Here is a 12795-nt window from a genome sequence, read left to right as displayed (position 1 = left end):
AGCAGCCTTTATAGGTGGGAAGTATCTTGCTAAAAAGGTTTGTGAAAGGTTTGCCCAGTTTGTGAATGATCCTACAGGTCGATATAGTAACCACTTTCTTGCTTTATCTCTAAAGGAGAATGGGAATGCTCTAAGCCTAATAGCATCCTTAAAAATAATATTCATCTTGAATGTTTCACATAAAGCAAGAAAACATTGAAGGTGATAGTGTGGATCTTCCATCATTGACCTTCCAAATTGCATCTGTTGAATCATCTAAAGCCCTGTCGATTTAAGCTCGAAGTTATTTACTTCTATTGTAGGTCTGGTACCACTCAGTTGGAATCCTTGAATAGTTGGGGCTTTGTAGTGCCTCAAGGGTTTTGGTCTGTTATCTACCATGGTTGAAGTTTCAGCTTTCTATTGCTTCTTCCACCTCTTGATGGCTCTTAGAGTTTTGTCTATCTCTGGATCCAATTAAAGTATTTCTTCAAGTTTAGTTCTGGTCATAAACTAAACAAAAAGGCATGAAATAGAAATAAAGAAAACATAATAAAATAACTAATAAAAAGTAAATAAAACAAAATGTCTAAATTAGCTAAATTGCCTATCGTCTAATATCAATGGAAGTTCCTCGGTAATGATGCCAAAAACTTATTGTGCAAAATCCTGTAAGTGCATGAATCATTAAGAAGTAATATAGTAGTGAGTATCGTTTCCATGAGGAACTTAGTGAGTACTATACTAAACAATAATTACAACTATTTGGACTTCCAATTATGATGATGAGAATTTAAACTAAGTTAGCTAAAACTAATGAAATAAAGGAAAGCTAAATAATTCAACTAAGATAATCAATTAATAAAAGCGATTCCAGAATTAGGGGCTCACACTTCAGCCTATTGCAATTCTAATCTCATTTATTTAATAAATTAGAAAGTTATTACTTTGAAGGAAATTAATCCTAAGTTATCTTCAATCATCTTTCAAGGCATTCAATGTGTATCTTAATTAATGTTAACTCTATTTTTATGGCGATCAATCTCAATTAAGACTCTTTAAGCTCTTTGATTAATTAAAAACTCCACATAGGATCTGAGTCTATCTCTAGGTAAAAAACCCTAAGTTCAATATCTTGATTTTTCTAATTTCAATCTTCACCTTTCACTCCTTCAATTAATATCTAAAATCATAACTAAGTAGAGCTCTACACATAGCATACATTAAGATCACAAGAGATTGAATCAATGAACAAATCTCCAAATTTATTAAATAAAATCAATGTAAATCCATAACAGAATTAAAAGTGCTACATCCGTAATTCTAGAATTAAGAAAACTACTCACTCATGGTGAGTTTAACAATTAAACTAAAAATAAAATAACAATAATAAAACATTTAAAAAAATAGAACAAAGGAACCCAAATAGAATATTCTACTGCTTCAAACTTTTGGAACTTCAGTTGTAAATCACTCCTAAAAACCTTGGTACAAATCTCTCCAAATTATTGAAAATCTAAGTTTGAATGTAAAGGATGTGATCCCTAGCTTGATTCTAACTTCTTGTATTTATATATGGCATAAAAACCCTTAATTCAGAGTCCTGGAGGCCTTAGAAGTCTTTTTGAGTCGTACAAAACAGAGTTGGAGTCGAATTAGCATCTAAGCTGGGGCAAATTACATGGCCCCAAGGTCGTGTAACTCTCTGAACCCTTGGAAGTCTTCATCAAAATAGTGGGACAGAAAATTACATGGGCTAAGAACCATTACACAGGGTTCTTTACACTGTGTAAATGTCTTTTCTTGGCACACTCCTGGCAGTAAGTTACACGGGGTAAGTACTAATGTACAGCCTATGTTTTTCTTCTCAGTGCTTAACTTGTCCTTTTTGGCTTCTCAACTCATCCAATTGTGCTGTAGGCCTTAGGATTGCATTAAATTACTTAATAAAACACAAAAATCAAGAAATTAAGCCAGATTAACTCAAAATCCTAAATTGTAATGAAACTAACCAAAATCATATAATTAACTAACAAAGTGCTAATGAAATGCAATAAAAAGTATCTTAAAATACCTAAAAGTACCTATACAATACAAGTGTATTAGATGATAAGAAGTTCAATAAGACAGGTAATTATAATGAAAGTGGAGCTTTTGTTGCTATTTCTAGTCGTGGTAGAAGCAACCCATAGGGAAACAATTGGAGAAGGAGTAATACATCAAGGTCGAGACAATGAGTAGACCTTGAAGATAGAGAATACTACTATTGTCATGAGAAGGGTCACGTTCAATACCATTGTATGAAGATGAAGGAAGATCTTATAAAGTTTAAACAATTCAATAAGAGTCGCAAAAAAGAAAAAGAATGAACTACTATAATTGCAATTGATAATGGTGTTGATGATAAATGTTTGAATGAGGATAATGATAAGAAAAAGACAAAAGATTCATTACAAGATGAGCGGTTAATGGATTCTGCTTGCCCATTCTATATTTGCTCGAAGAATGAGTGGTTTGACATGATTGAAGAAAAGAAAGGAGAGAAATTGAAGCTAGCCAATAGGAGTAAGATGGAGGTCAAAGGTTTTGGTTGAGTGAAGATCAAGTTAGATGATGATCATGTGAAATTGTTAGATGAAGTAAGATATATTCCTAAATTTGAAAGGAATTTAATTTCCTTGTATGAATTCTTTGAGTTATGGGTGTTCAATTTATGGTGGAGTTATAGAGTTAGCCAAGGTGCTCTTATGATCATGAAGAGTGAAAAAATTAGTGCAAAAAATCTCTACAAATTGGAAGGAATTATATTGATTGGAAGAATGCAAATAGAGACGAGAGGTAATATCAACAATCAAGAGTGTAAGAAAGTACCCAAGAGAAAATTGACTTTTGCAAAAATTGTAAAAACTAATCCTATTTGACTTAGATGTGGAGATTGTTAAAGTTTAAGTTCGATTAGAATTAGGAATTAAAACTAATTAGGAAATTAGATAAAATAGAAAGTTTAGTAAAATTTAAATTATGAAATTTAATAATTAGAGTTCTAAAATGACTAAGTTTTTAGTGGCCTATATATATAAATAGTTGGTTGGCCATTATATGATTTGTAGAGAGCTCACGAAGTGAAGAGCTGTGTAAAATTTCATGAGTTTCGTTTAAATAATTTTGAGGATGAAAAAAATAATTATTGATTGTACAATTATTTTTCCTTTAATACTTAATTTGTTTGATGGAGTAAGTTTACGCTAAATTATATTAAATTTTGTGTTCATTAATTTACTTGGGTGTGACTTTCACAACAAAATGAACGTACATAATTAATATATTCATAACAACATAGATTTCTAATTTATGTAATCATTAATGGATCAATTTTCGATGAATAGTGAATTTTGAATTGATTCAACTGAATTGCATTACAGACTTAGACATTGTGCTTCAAATAATTTCTTAGTCCCCAATCTCATTACTGTAGATGGTGAGATAAGAGATTAAAAAAGAAAAAATTAAGAATTGGTGTGATACACCATCAACTTTAATTTAATTAATAAACATAAAAGTATTATTAAAATTTTTTAAAAACATCTCATACTTGAAGCAATGCAAGGGTAACTTTCTAGTATTATCTGAAAATAAGGATTTTGGAATGCATTAAATCATGCTTGGCCGTTAGAATATCATAATCAGAACAAATACATTCTGCTAGAACAATCCCTTGGAAAGTTCTCACTGAAACAATCCCTCGTGAGTTTTCTGTACAAATAATGACCATCACATATTATCATTTATTTTTATCACTGCTGGAACAATCCCTAGGTGAGACTGTGTTTAACTAGCTCAAAGGCTTTCTACATGGAAATAAATGAAAAATCACAATCCTAACTCTTAATGGTGAGCAAACCATCAACCTCACCTAACAATGAGTAAATCATCTCATCATAATAAAATTCCTTGGCTAAGATTTTTAAACATACTTTTCATACTGTACACACAAATTTCATGTTTTTAAGATTGAAAAACAAGAATAAAGTACAAATTTATATTTTATAAAATTTGTGAATACAACCTCTAATATTAAATCTTCTTATATCAAGAAGATGTAACTTCTGATTCTTTTAATTTGCATTAACACGATTCAATGGTATAATAGACTTGAACTTTAGACTTTGGAGTCATTGATGAGAATAAGGCGTTGATCTTTGCGCTTGGAATTTGAAGAGAACTTTGATATTTGAATTCTGTAGAGGTTGTGCCGATATATCTCCAGAATGGGGAGAGAGCCCCTCTACTTATAAAGGCTTCTAGCAGGTCCTCTAATTTATGTAGAATTCCTCTTTTAATTTGATTGGCTCACTTAGCATAATTTAATTGAACCAGACTATATCATCACTCAATAAAGATGAAATTAATTAATAATTAAACATTTTAATAACTTTTAAATAATTTGATTGGTCAATAAAATAAATTAATTAAAAATTAAAATTTAATTAATCAAAAATTTTTTAAGCTAATAATTTAATTAATTAGCTTAAAGAAGTTTATATTTCTACACATGCATAGCATATCTATACATTTAACTTACCAATTTCTACAGTCAATCAAAATCAGCAAATCATGTAAATTTTTCTTCGAAGACCTCCTAATGCAAATTTGTGCTTATGCTCTTTATCTTATTTGAAGGTAGAATTCATAAGAATTTACAAACATATATGGTTGTCTTAAAGTAGTAGAAAATTAATTTTTTTTAGTCATGTTTGATATAGCGTAATGAAAATTATAACATAATCATATTACATTGCATATTAAATTATATTATTTGGTAATATGAAAGAATTTGATATAATAGAATAATAAATACATAGTGTAATCAATTACACTTAAAGTAGCATAATAATTATTATGCACAAAAATAGATATAATCATGATTACTTATTTTAATTTTTTTTGTTTATTCTCAACACTACAACCACCACCACTACTAGCTACTACTACCACTATTATCAACACCATTTTGTCTCCACCATCACCATCACCACCTGAGCACTGCCTTTATCACTATCACTACTTGACTATCGTCACCACCACCTCACCACTATCACCACCACTACCCCCACCCTACCGCCATCACCACCCTCATTTTGTCACCATTATTGTCACCATCACCCTCATCCTGTCACCATTATTGTCACAATACCATTACTACCACTACTTAGCCACTATTATTAATACTATCACCTCGCTGCCACTACCATTCAACCACCAATCATTGCATCCATTATTAATCACTTATCATTAACACCATAAATAAATTAAAAAAAAAATTATCATTACATTATATTACTTGTATTTGTATTTTGCAACTAAACAGAGGAATGTGATGATAATTACATTACATTATAACTTTAATTATATTACATAAATATTACATATATTACATTATGCTCTATCAAAATGTGGCCTTAGATTTTTATGAAGCAAGAGACCAACTAGCTTGTCCAAACTAAGCACAAGGTGTCATCGTGCACATGTAGCCATTTGTCCAACAGCTTATGACACTATAACTTTAATTACATGATGAAACTCGCGGAATATCCTTGCTATGCATGAGATAATATATAATTTTTTATTTTTTTATTTAAATTATTAATTATAATCTAAATTTTATATTTTACTTAATTTGACTTTCTAAATAATGATATATTATTATTATTATTAAATAAAATTTTCATTCAAATTTTCTTTTAATTAATTTAATTTAAGTAATTTTTCACCCGTTTTAATGGTACATTTTTTATTAAATTTTGGTGTATTTAATTAAAAATAACTTATTAAATATATATTAAAGATAATTTAGATTGTTACTTTCTTTAAAATATAATAAAATTACTTTATTCACAAAAATAATTTAAATTTTAATGATCCAACTATTCTAATCATCTGGATCAAATAAGTAGAATTACCACTTCAATATTTTTTTTTCTTAAAAAATTTCTTTTTTTTTAATTGAAAAAAAGTGATTTTTTGGAGATTTTTTAAAATATTGTTTTTCATAAGTCTTTTTAAAATTATTGTTTTTAAAGATATTTTTCAGAAAAGTTTCTCTTTGAATTTTTTTGAAAAATTTTCTTTAAAAAAATAAAATAATTGGGGAAAAATTTTAATAAATTTTCTTTGAACAAATAGATTTTTCTTTAAAAAGTTTTTTTTTTTATTAATGATTGAAATTTTTTGTAGAAAAAGTGACAAAATATAATATAATTTACTAATGAATATAATGTATAAATATATAATTTTTATGTATTAAATATAATTAATAAACAATTATTAGTTTTCTACATAATTACAATTATCATAATTAATGACAATTAATATTAAGATTTTAATTAGATATACATTAATTATGATTAAAAAATAAAATATTAGCATAATAATATTTAAAAAAATTATTATTTAATAAGTTAAGTTTTTTTTGGAGACAATATGTGACAATTTCAAAAAAACAAATCTCTTCTTAAAAAGCATCACGTGATGACTTTTTAAGATTTGGCTTGCTATTTATAAATGTGGCAAGGTGCTTGAAACATAAGCACAAGGTGTAAAAATCCAAGTTATGCATAATAAAAATCATGCGATTTAAGACATATTAAACCCATTAATAATACTATAAGAAAACAAGAAATTGATTTCATGCGGCACACTAAACTATTGACACACACCTACTTTGATGTATATACTCAAATACAAGAAACTATACTAACTGTTATATATATATATATATATATATATATATATATAACTTTTGGTATAATCATTTACTGTTTTTGCTTCGGTGAATAAAATAACCAAATAATCTAAATGAGTTACATAGGATAAATATTATATAATTACTTGATTTTTCATAATTTTTTTTCATTCCTCTGATCATTAAAAAAAAGCATCGTACAAATATATGTCACTCAATCAAAGAAGAATAATGAAGACTTAATCGATATGAGCATTAAATATTTTTTAAGAAATTTCTTTCAAATTACTGGGATGGCCATTGAAATCGAATTATCGCCGCCTCTAAACTAATGGAACTGTTTTTCCAATGACTTTAATAATGTTGGTTAAATTGTTGCAAGTACATACTAACAATGCCAACGTGCGCAATGACCACGCAACGGCATGCAATGGCAAATCAATCCTTTACAAAGATATTCATTTTTTAAAAATTTTCATTTAAAAAAAAAAAATCTTTTCTTAGATTGAGAAAATTACAATTGTATGCTTTCAAAAATAAAAATTAATTACAAAAATTAATTAAATTAAATCCTTATAAATTTTACTTTGCAAATATACCCTTTAATAATATTAAAAAAATATGTACACTTCTAAATTTTTTGACGTTAACTGTTAGTCTCATTAATGATAAATTTTAATAACTGTATTTGAATTTATATAACTGTAATATAACAGTCTCTCAATTTAAAAATATAATATAAAATTTCTTTATTAACTTTTAAATTTTATATAATAAAATCCTTTTAACTTTTAATTACCAATTTTTAAGTTAGACGTTAACTTACATAATTTCAGCATGATATTTAGTCAATATTTTTCTTTATTCTCTTTAAATCATGTATAAATTGAATTATTCTTCTCTTTAAAGTGAAAGTAATTTTTCACATGTAAACAGAATAATTTTATACTTTATATAAGAGAAGAGAGAGAAATACTGACTAAAAGTCACACTATATCAATTTATATCAGCATCTAAATGAAAAATTAATAATTAAAAACAAAAAAAATTTTATCGTAAAAAATTATTGAAAGTTATCCACAGCATGTCGTTGTTTCTACTAACCCTTAGTGATCCTGCCGAGAAAGAGTTCACAGATTCTTTGGAAATCTCAGGTCTCACTGCTCATGTTCCTCGGGCTGAATTTGACAAAAGGGGTTTTTTCACTAACATGGTTGGGTCCAATCTTCAAAGCCTAACTGCAGTTCTTGCTCCAGGCCCAGTGTCGTAGTAGTGGCCCAATAGTCTTCTATTGCCTGATGGTGATGGTCACTGCGAAATTGGAACATGTTCCGTGGGTGGTATCGAACCCTTTATGTCAAATTCAGCCCAAATTGTTAAAGTGGGCTTGCGCCAATCATCAGCATGTCACCCAATTGATTATTCTTATTTTTTATCTAGCATAATTGACTCGATTAAAAATTAGATAAATTATTATATAGTTTCTATACTTTGAAAAATAATTATTTAGTCTTTAAATTTCACTTCTATTTAGATCTTTCATTAATTTTTCTAGTTAGTTAATTCTGATCAAATTATTATTTAGCCTTTTTATTTTAGTGAAATTAATTAGTTAGCATTTGTAATTTGATTTTATTAATTATTTAGTTTTATAATTATTTTTTATACTTAAATTATCCAAGTCCTCTCTCCATTATTTCTCTCTTAACATTCCCTATTTCACTCTCTCCATTTTTTTTTCTCTTCTACACCCACATTCTTCTTTCCCTCATTCTCTCTTTTATTTTTATCTATTAATAAAAATAATATAAATTATTTACACAAAAAAGTTAATCAGTTTTGTTAAATTTTTAAGTAATCAAGAAAAACTATTTTCTAGTAAAAAAATACAAAAATAATATCCAAAAACTTAAAAATTTTAAAAATATATATATATATTCAGGTTTAGTCTTTACATAGCAAATTTCCATTTTAGTAAAGAATATATTTTTCAAATACTATGTTTTTTAAAATATATGGATCAACTTATTAGTTTTTCTAAAATAAAGAGACTAAATAATAGTGTTTTTCAAAATATATGATCAACTAATTAATTTTCTTAAAATAGAGGGACTAAATAATAATTTGAATACATAAATAATAGAAAAATTTGACTAAGAAATTAAATAATTTAATAAAAATAAAATATATAAATTAAATAATATATTTCTCAAAATACAAGAACTAAATAATTAAATTTATTAAAATATAAAAACTAAATAATAATTTTCCCTAGAAATTCAACTCCAAATTTTACATCCCTAGAAACGATTACAATGTTACTAAACTAAAATGTCAATGTTCCCTTTAATTATTAGTTGATAAACATAAGTGGAACATGTAAATTTTGAATTCTAAGATGAACTTCGATGGCCCTGATGCCTTGTGACTTGTGGGGACTCACGTGTTTGTTTGAAAAAAGCCTCTGATGGGTCCGAAATTAGTCTCGCAGTGGGACTCGCAGTGGACTCTGCTGCCAGTGCAAGATGCCCTACTTGAGCCTGGACTTTGGCTCTTTCTGTTTGTCTTATTTAATCACACAATATAAGTATAAATGCATTTGTACACAAATCTCTTCAGCTTCTTCTTGTTTGACATGACACAAGACATGATATAGATTTCATCATTACCATTAAAGGAATACACTAACATAAATACTTTCCACTGGCAGTGGAATGCTCAACCAGAATACACAGCAATATCATAGCAGAAATCTACTTGAAGAAAGTTCATCATGGAGAGATTTCTTCTATGCATATACTATTTTCCTCAAGTGGAAAACGACATTGACATTATATATGTACCATATCTTGCGGTAGATGGTTTTGCTTCTTAGCTAAGACAATCTCACATACATACACATTAATATACGCATAGTTGTTTGGCCTGTTCTAATATCACAAATAAGGCTCTGTGTGTTTATATATATTAAGAATTGTTAATTAAAAGATGAGATCTCTCATTGAGCTAGTAGTTCAATGGTCATATATTAAAATCTATATCTATCTATTTATCTATTATCTCCGTTGGTAAAATGAAATTTAAAGAAATAATATAATCTTGCAAGTATTTAATTTAATTTAATTTTGTTTAACAAAAGCAAATTTGCAATACCACGAAGAATTTTTTAATCATGATCTATTTATATGTGTACCTGTGGTTCAACTACATTTGCATATAAGAATATTTTGCTACATTATTTGGAAACAATAAATTTAAAAACAATGGAGATAAATTAACTAATTAATTCCCAAGAACTGAATTCTGAACTACCAAGATCGACTACATAATTGGTTCATGCTTTTGTCTTATTTGTGTTAGCTTAATTTATACTGACTAGATTGATCGTTAATATTAAATTGGTATTATAGTTTGCGAAGGCATTAATGATTTTTTTTCTTTTTTGGGTACAATGTAGATATTGGAGATTCGAAATCTGTGCTCCCAAATTATTACAAGAGTATTTCCATAGCTACAGGACTATATTCAGGTATTAATGAACTCAGTTTATGAGTTCAAGCATAAACAAAAATCTAAGAAAAATAAAGTACTCGAAGCAAATGATAAAATATTTCATATTTTGCCCATATGAACCACTGGAGACTTGACTGATTTATAAGAGTTCAATGACAATGTTGATAATGATTAGAATTTATATCAAACTAGCAAATATATACTAATTTATTAAGAATTATGTTAAGAGGACAATCTGTATGATCCTTTACATCTTCTTAAAATCGATGTGGCTCACGTCACCATCATATAAATATGCTAAGCTTGCACGGGTGAGCGCAGTTTGACCTATGATTGTTATATATTTTATGTCACCACCACCCATTATCAAATTCTCTCATATATTCCTAATTAACAAAAACATCTATATGCTGAATTGAATTCAAGCATTCTGCCTCTCAAACACACGAAAAATATAATGAAACTAATCAAGAGATCTGTGGAAAAATCTATATGCTTATCTTCTTTGGAAGATTAAACATTAAACAACCCATAAAACCAAGGGAACCAAAAAGAAAAATCAAAATGAAGCAAATTAGTTAATGAATTAAAGACTAGAAGAAGAGGTAAATAAAGAGCCTTGATTGACTTAAATATGCTTCAACTGTACATGCTTAAGCTACAGCAGCTTCTCATTTTCCTTCATCTAGTCTTGCCAAAGCGAAAGAAACAAAAGAAAGACTATATATATATATATATATATATAGGTAATTCTCCATTGACGGTCCTATTTACCGTTCAGTAGCTCCGTGGCTTTAGCAAGAGTTTGCATTACATCAACCTGAGCTCGAAGAGATATTATATAGTCTAGGGTTTCTTCAATCAAAGAGATATCATCCATAAATTCACCTCCAGGTACAAGACTCTTCAAGACTTGTGTTCTTTTCTTTACCATCTTTTTTGCAATAGATTTAGCAAGCACCGATAGAGGCACACTACTTCTTACTCTTCTAGCACGGCGACTCTTTCTCAAGATTTTCTTGCTTCTAATAATAACCCACTTGTTTGGTGCGATTAGTCCAATTGATGAAACCTTCTTTAGCTTCTCAGACTCAGAAGCTAACATACGCTCAACAAGGACTTTATCACCATAATCTCTTGAAGCTTTTGCAACAAGAGCACGACTCCAACAAGTCATACCATTTCTTGTGGAAGCTATAGCAATGTCTGCCGATAGCTTTATTGCCTTCTTTCTTTCCAACATGCTCATGTTCTGCTTTGCAAAATCACATAACTGGAGACCCAATATCCATTTCTTGAGGAATTCTTGCTTGATTGTCTGAGGAGCACGCATTCTACAAAGAATCAAGATATTAATACAGTAAGAATGTCAATCAATTCTTCAAGAGTTTTGAGTGTGGGAGTAATAATTAAAAAAAAAAAAAAAAAGGAAAAAGCTAAAAGTCTCTACTCTACTTCACTCCATACATTTTTTGCCTAAATTAATATGTGGTTTATCATTCTCTACATGTGGCTTGTTGTGCAACTGTTTTTCTTGACTAGAGAGAATATAATTCCAAACCAAAAAGAAAAAGCAAGGGTGGACAGTAATTATGGTACTGAGAAAAGAGAAATTAGGATTGGAAAGCAGATAACAGCATAGAATTATATGCAGAAGTATCTGTTAGCTAGATATGACTTATAAATGCATAGAAATAATAAACTAAATTACACGTACCTTACTGTAAGACTCCTTTCCTATTGATTAAGAGGAAGAGGAGGAGGATAAAATCACGAGAAAAGCTTATAAATATACATGTGAGAGAGACAAGTTGCAGAATAATGCAGTTCTAGCGTTCCACAGATCCAAGAAAGTGAATAACAATCATAGAATGAAGTTTCAGAGAGAAAGAGAGAGAGAGGGAGGAATGAGAAGGAGAAGAATGCGGAGAAACCCCATTTATTTGCTCGAAGGAAAGAAGTGGTGGACCTTTGAGAGAGAGACACCGCACATGCCGGCACATGGTGTACATGGCCCACCATACAAACCTCAGAGGATATTAAAAAAAAAAAGAAATGGGTTTCTTGAATTATACATAGAATGCATTAAATTAAAGGTTCCCCTAATATAATGCATTCCAAACATCTGTAACTTGTTGCAAATAAAAACAAAACTCACTAAATTGACTCACTGCCACTCCACTGTTGAAGTCCGGCTAGCAGGAGGAAAATGCATCAAGTAGTGAGCACCAGACTATTCTTAAATAATGGGTTTTTAGGGAAAAAAAAAATGAAGAGGAGTACTGAAAACTAGACCGGCTATAGGTCGGTTTAGAATTCGATCGATAAAATTTGGATTCATCGGTTCATAATTTAGAATTGATTTGTAATTAGCACCCCTAAGGGTTGAGTTTTGGTTCAACTCTCTGAACTTTGATTCGGACAAAATTAAAATCGATTATTTGCCTTAGAAAAGATAAGGTAAATTAATTTTTCAGTCCCTTATTGTGTTAAATTTAATGATTTAGTTGTTGTATTTTTAAAAATATATTATATTTAATTTTACTGATTATATGATTTTT

At 28.7% G+C, this 12795-nt stretch overlaps 1 protein-coding gene across 1 annotated transcript; it reads right to left on the bottom strand.

Moving 5' to 3' along the window:
• Window positions 1–10840: 10840 nt before the first annotated feature.
• LOC110662754 (transcription factor IBH1-like 1) lies at window positions 10841–12159 on the bottom strand. The gene is made up of 2 exons (XM_021821881.2): window positions 11952–12159; window positions 10841–11568 (listed from the first exon to the last, which is right to left on the bottom strand). Exon 2 carries the CDS (start codon window positions 11565–11567, stop codon window positions 11001–11003), a length of 567 nt encoding a protein of 188 aa, XP_021677573.2. The 5' UTR covers window position 11568; window positions 11952–12159; the 3' UTR covers window positions 10841–11000.
• Window positions 12160–12795: the final 636 nt, after the last annotated feature.

This window comes from Hevea brasiliensis, chromosome 17, assembly GCF_030052815.1.
Source record: "Hevea brasiliensis isolate MT/VB/25A 57/8 chromosome 17, ASM3005281v1, whole genome shotgun sequence".
Lineage (NCBI taxonomy): Eukaryota > Viridiplantae > Streptophyta > Magnoliopsida > Malpighiales > Euphorbiaceae > Hevea > Hevea brasiliensis.
This window is presented reverse-complemented; position numbering and strand designations above follow the sequence as displayed.

Coding starts and splice junctions, on each gene's coding strand:
- LOC110662754 (XM_021821881.2), bottom strand. CDS start 11,567: ATGCGTGCTCCTCAGACAATCAAGCAAGAATTCCTCAAGAAATGGATA.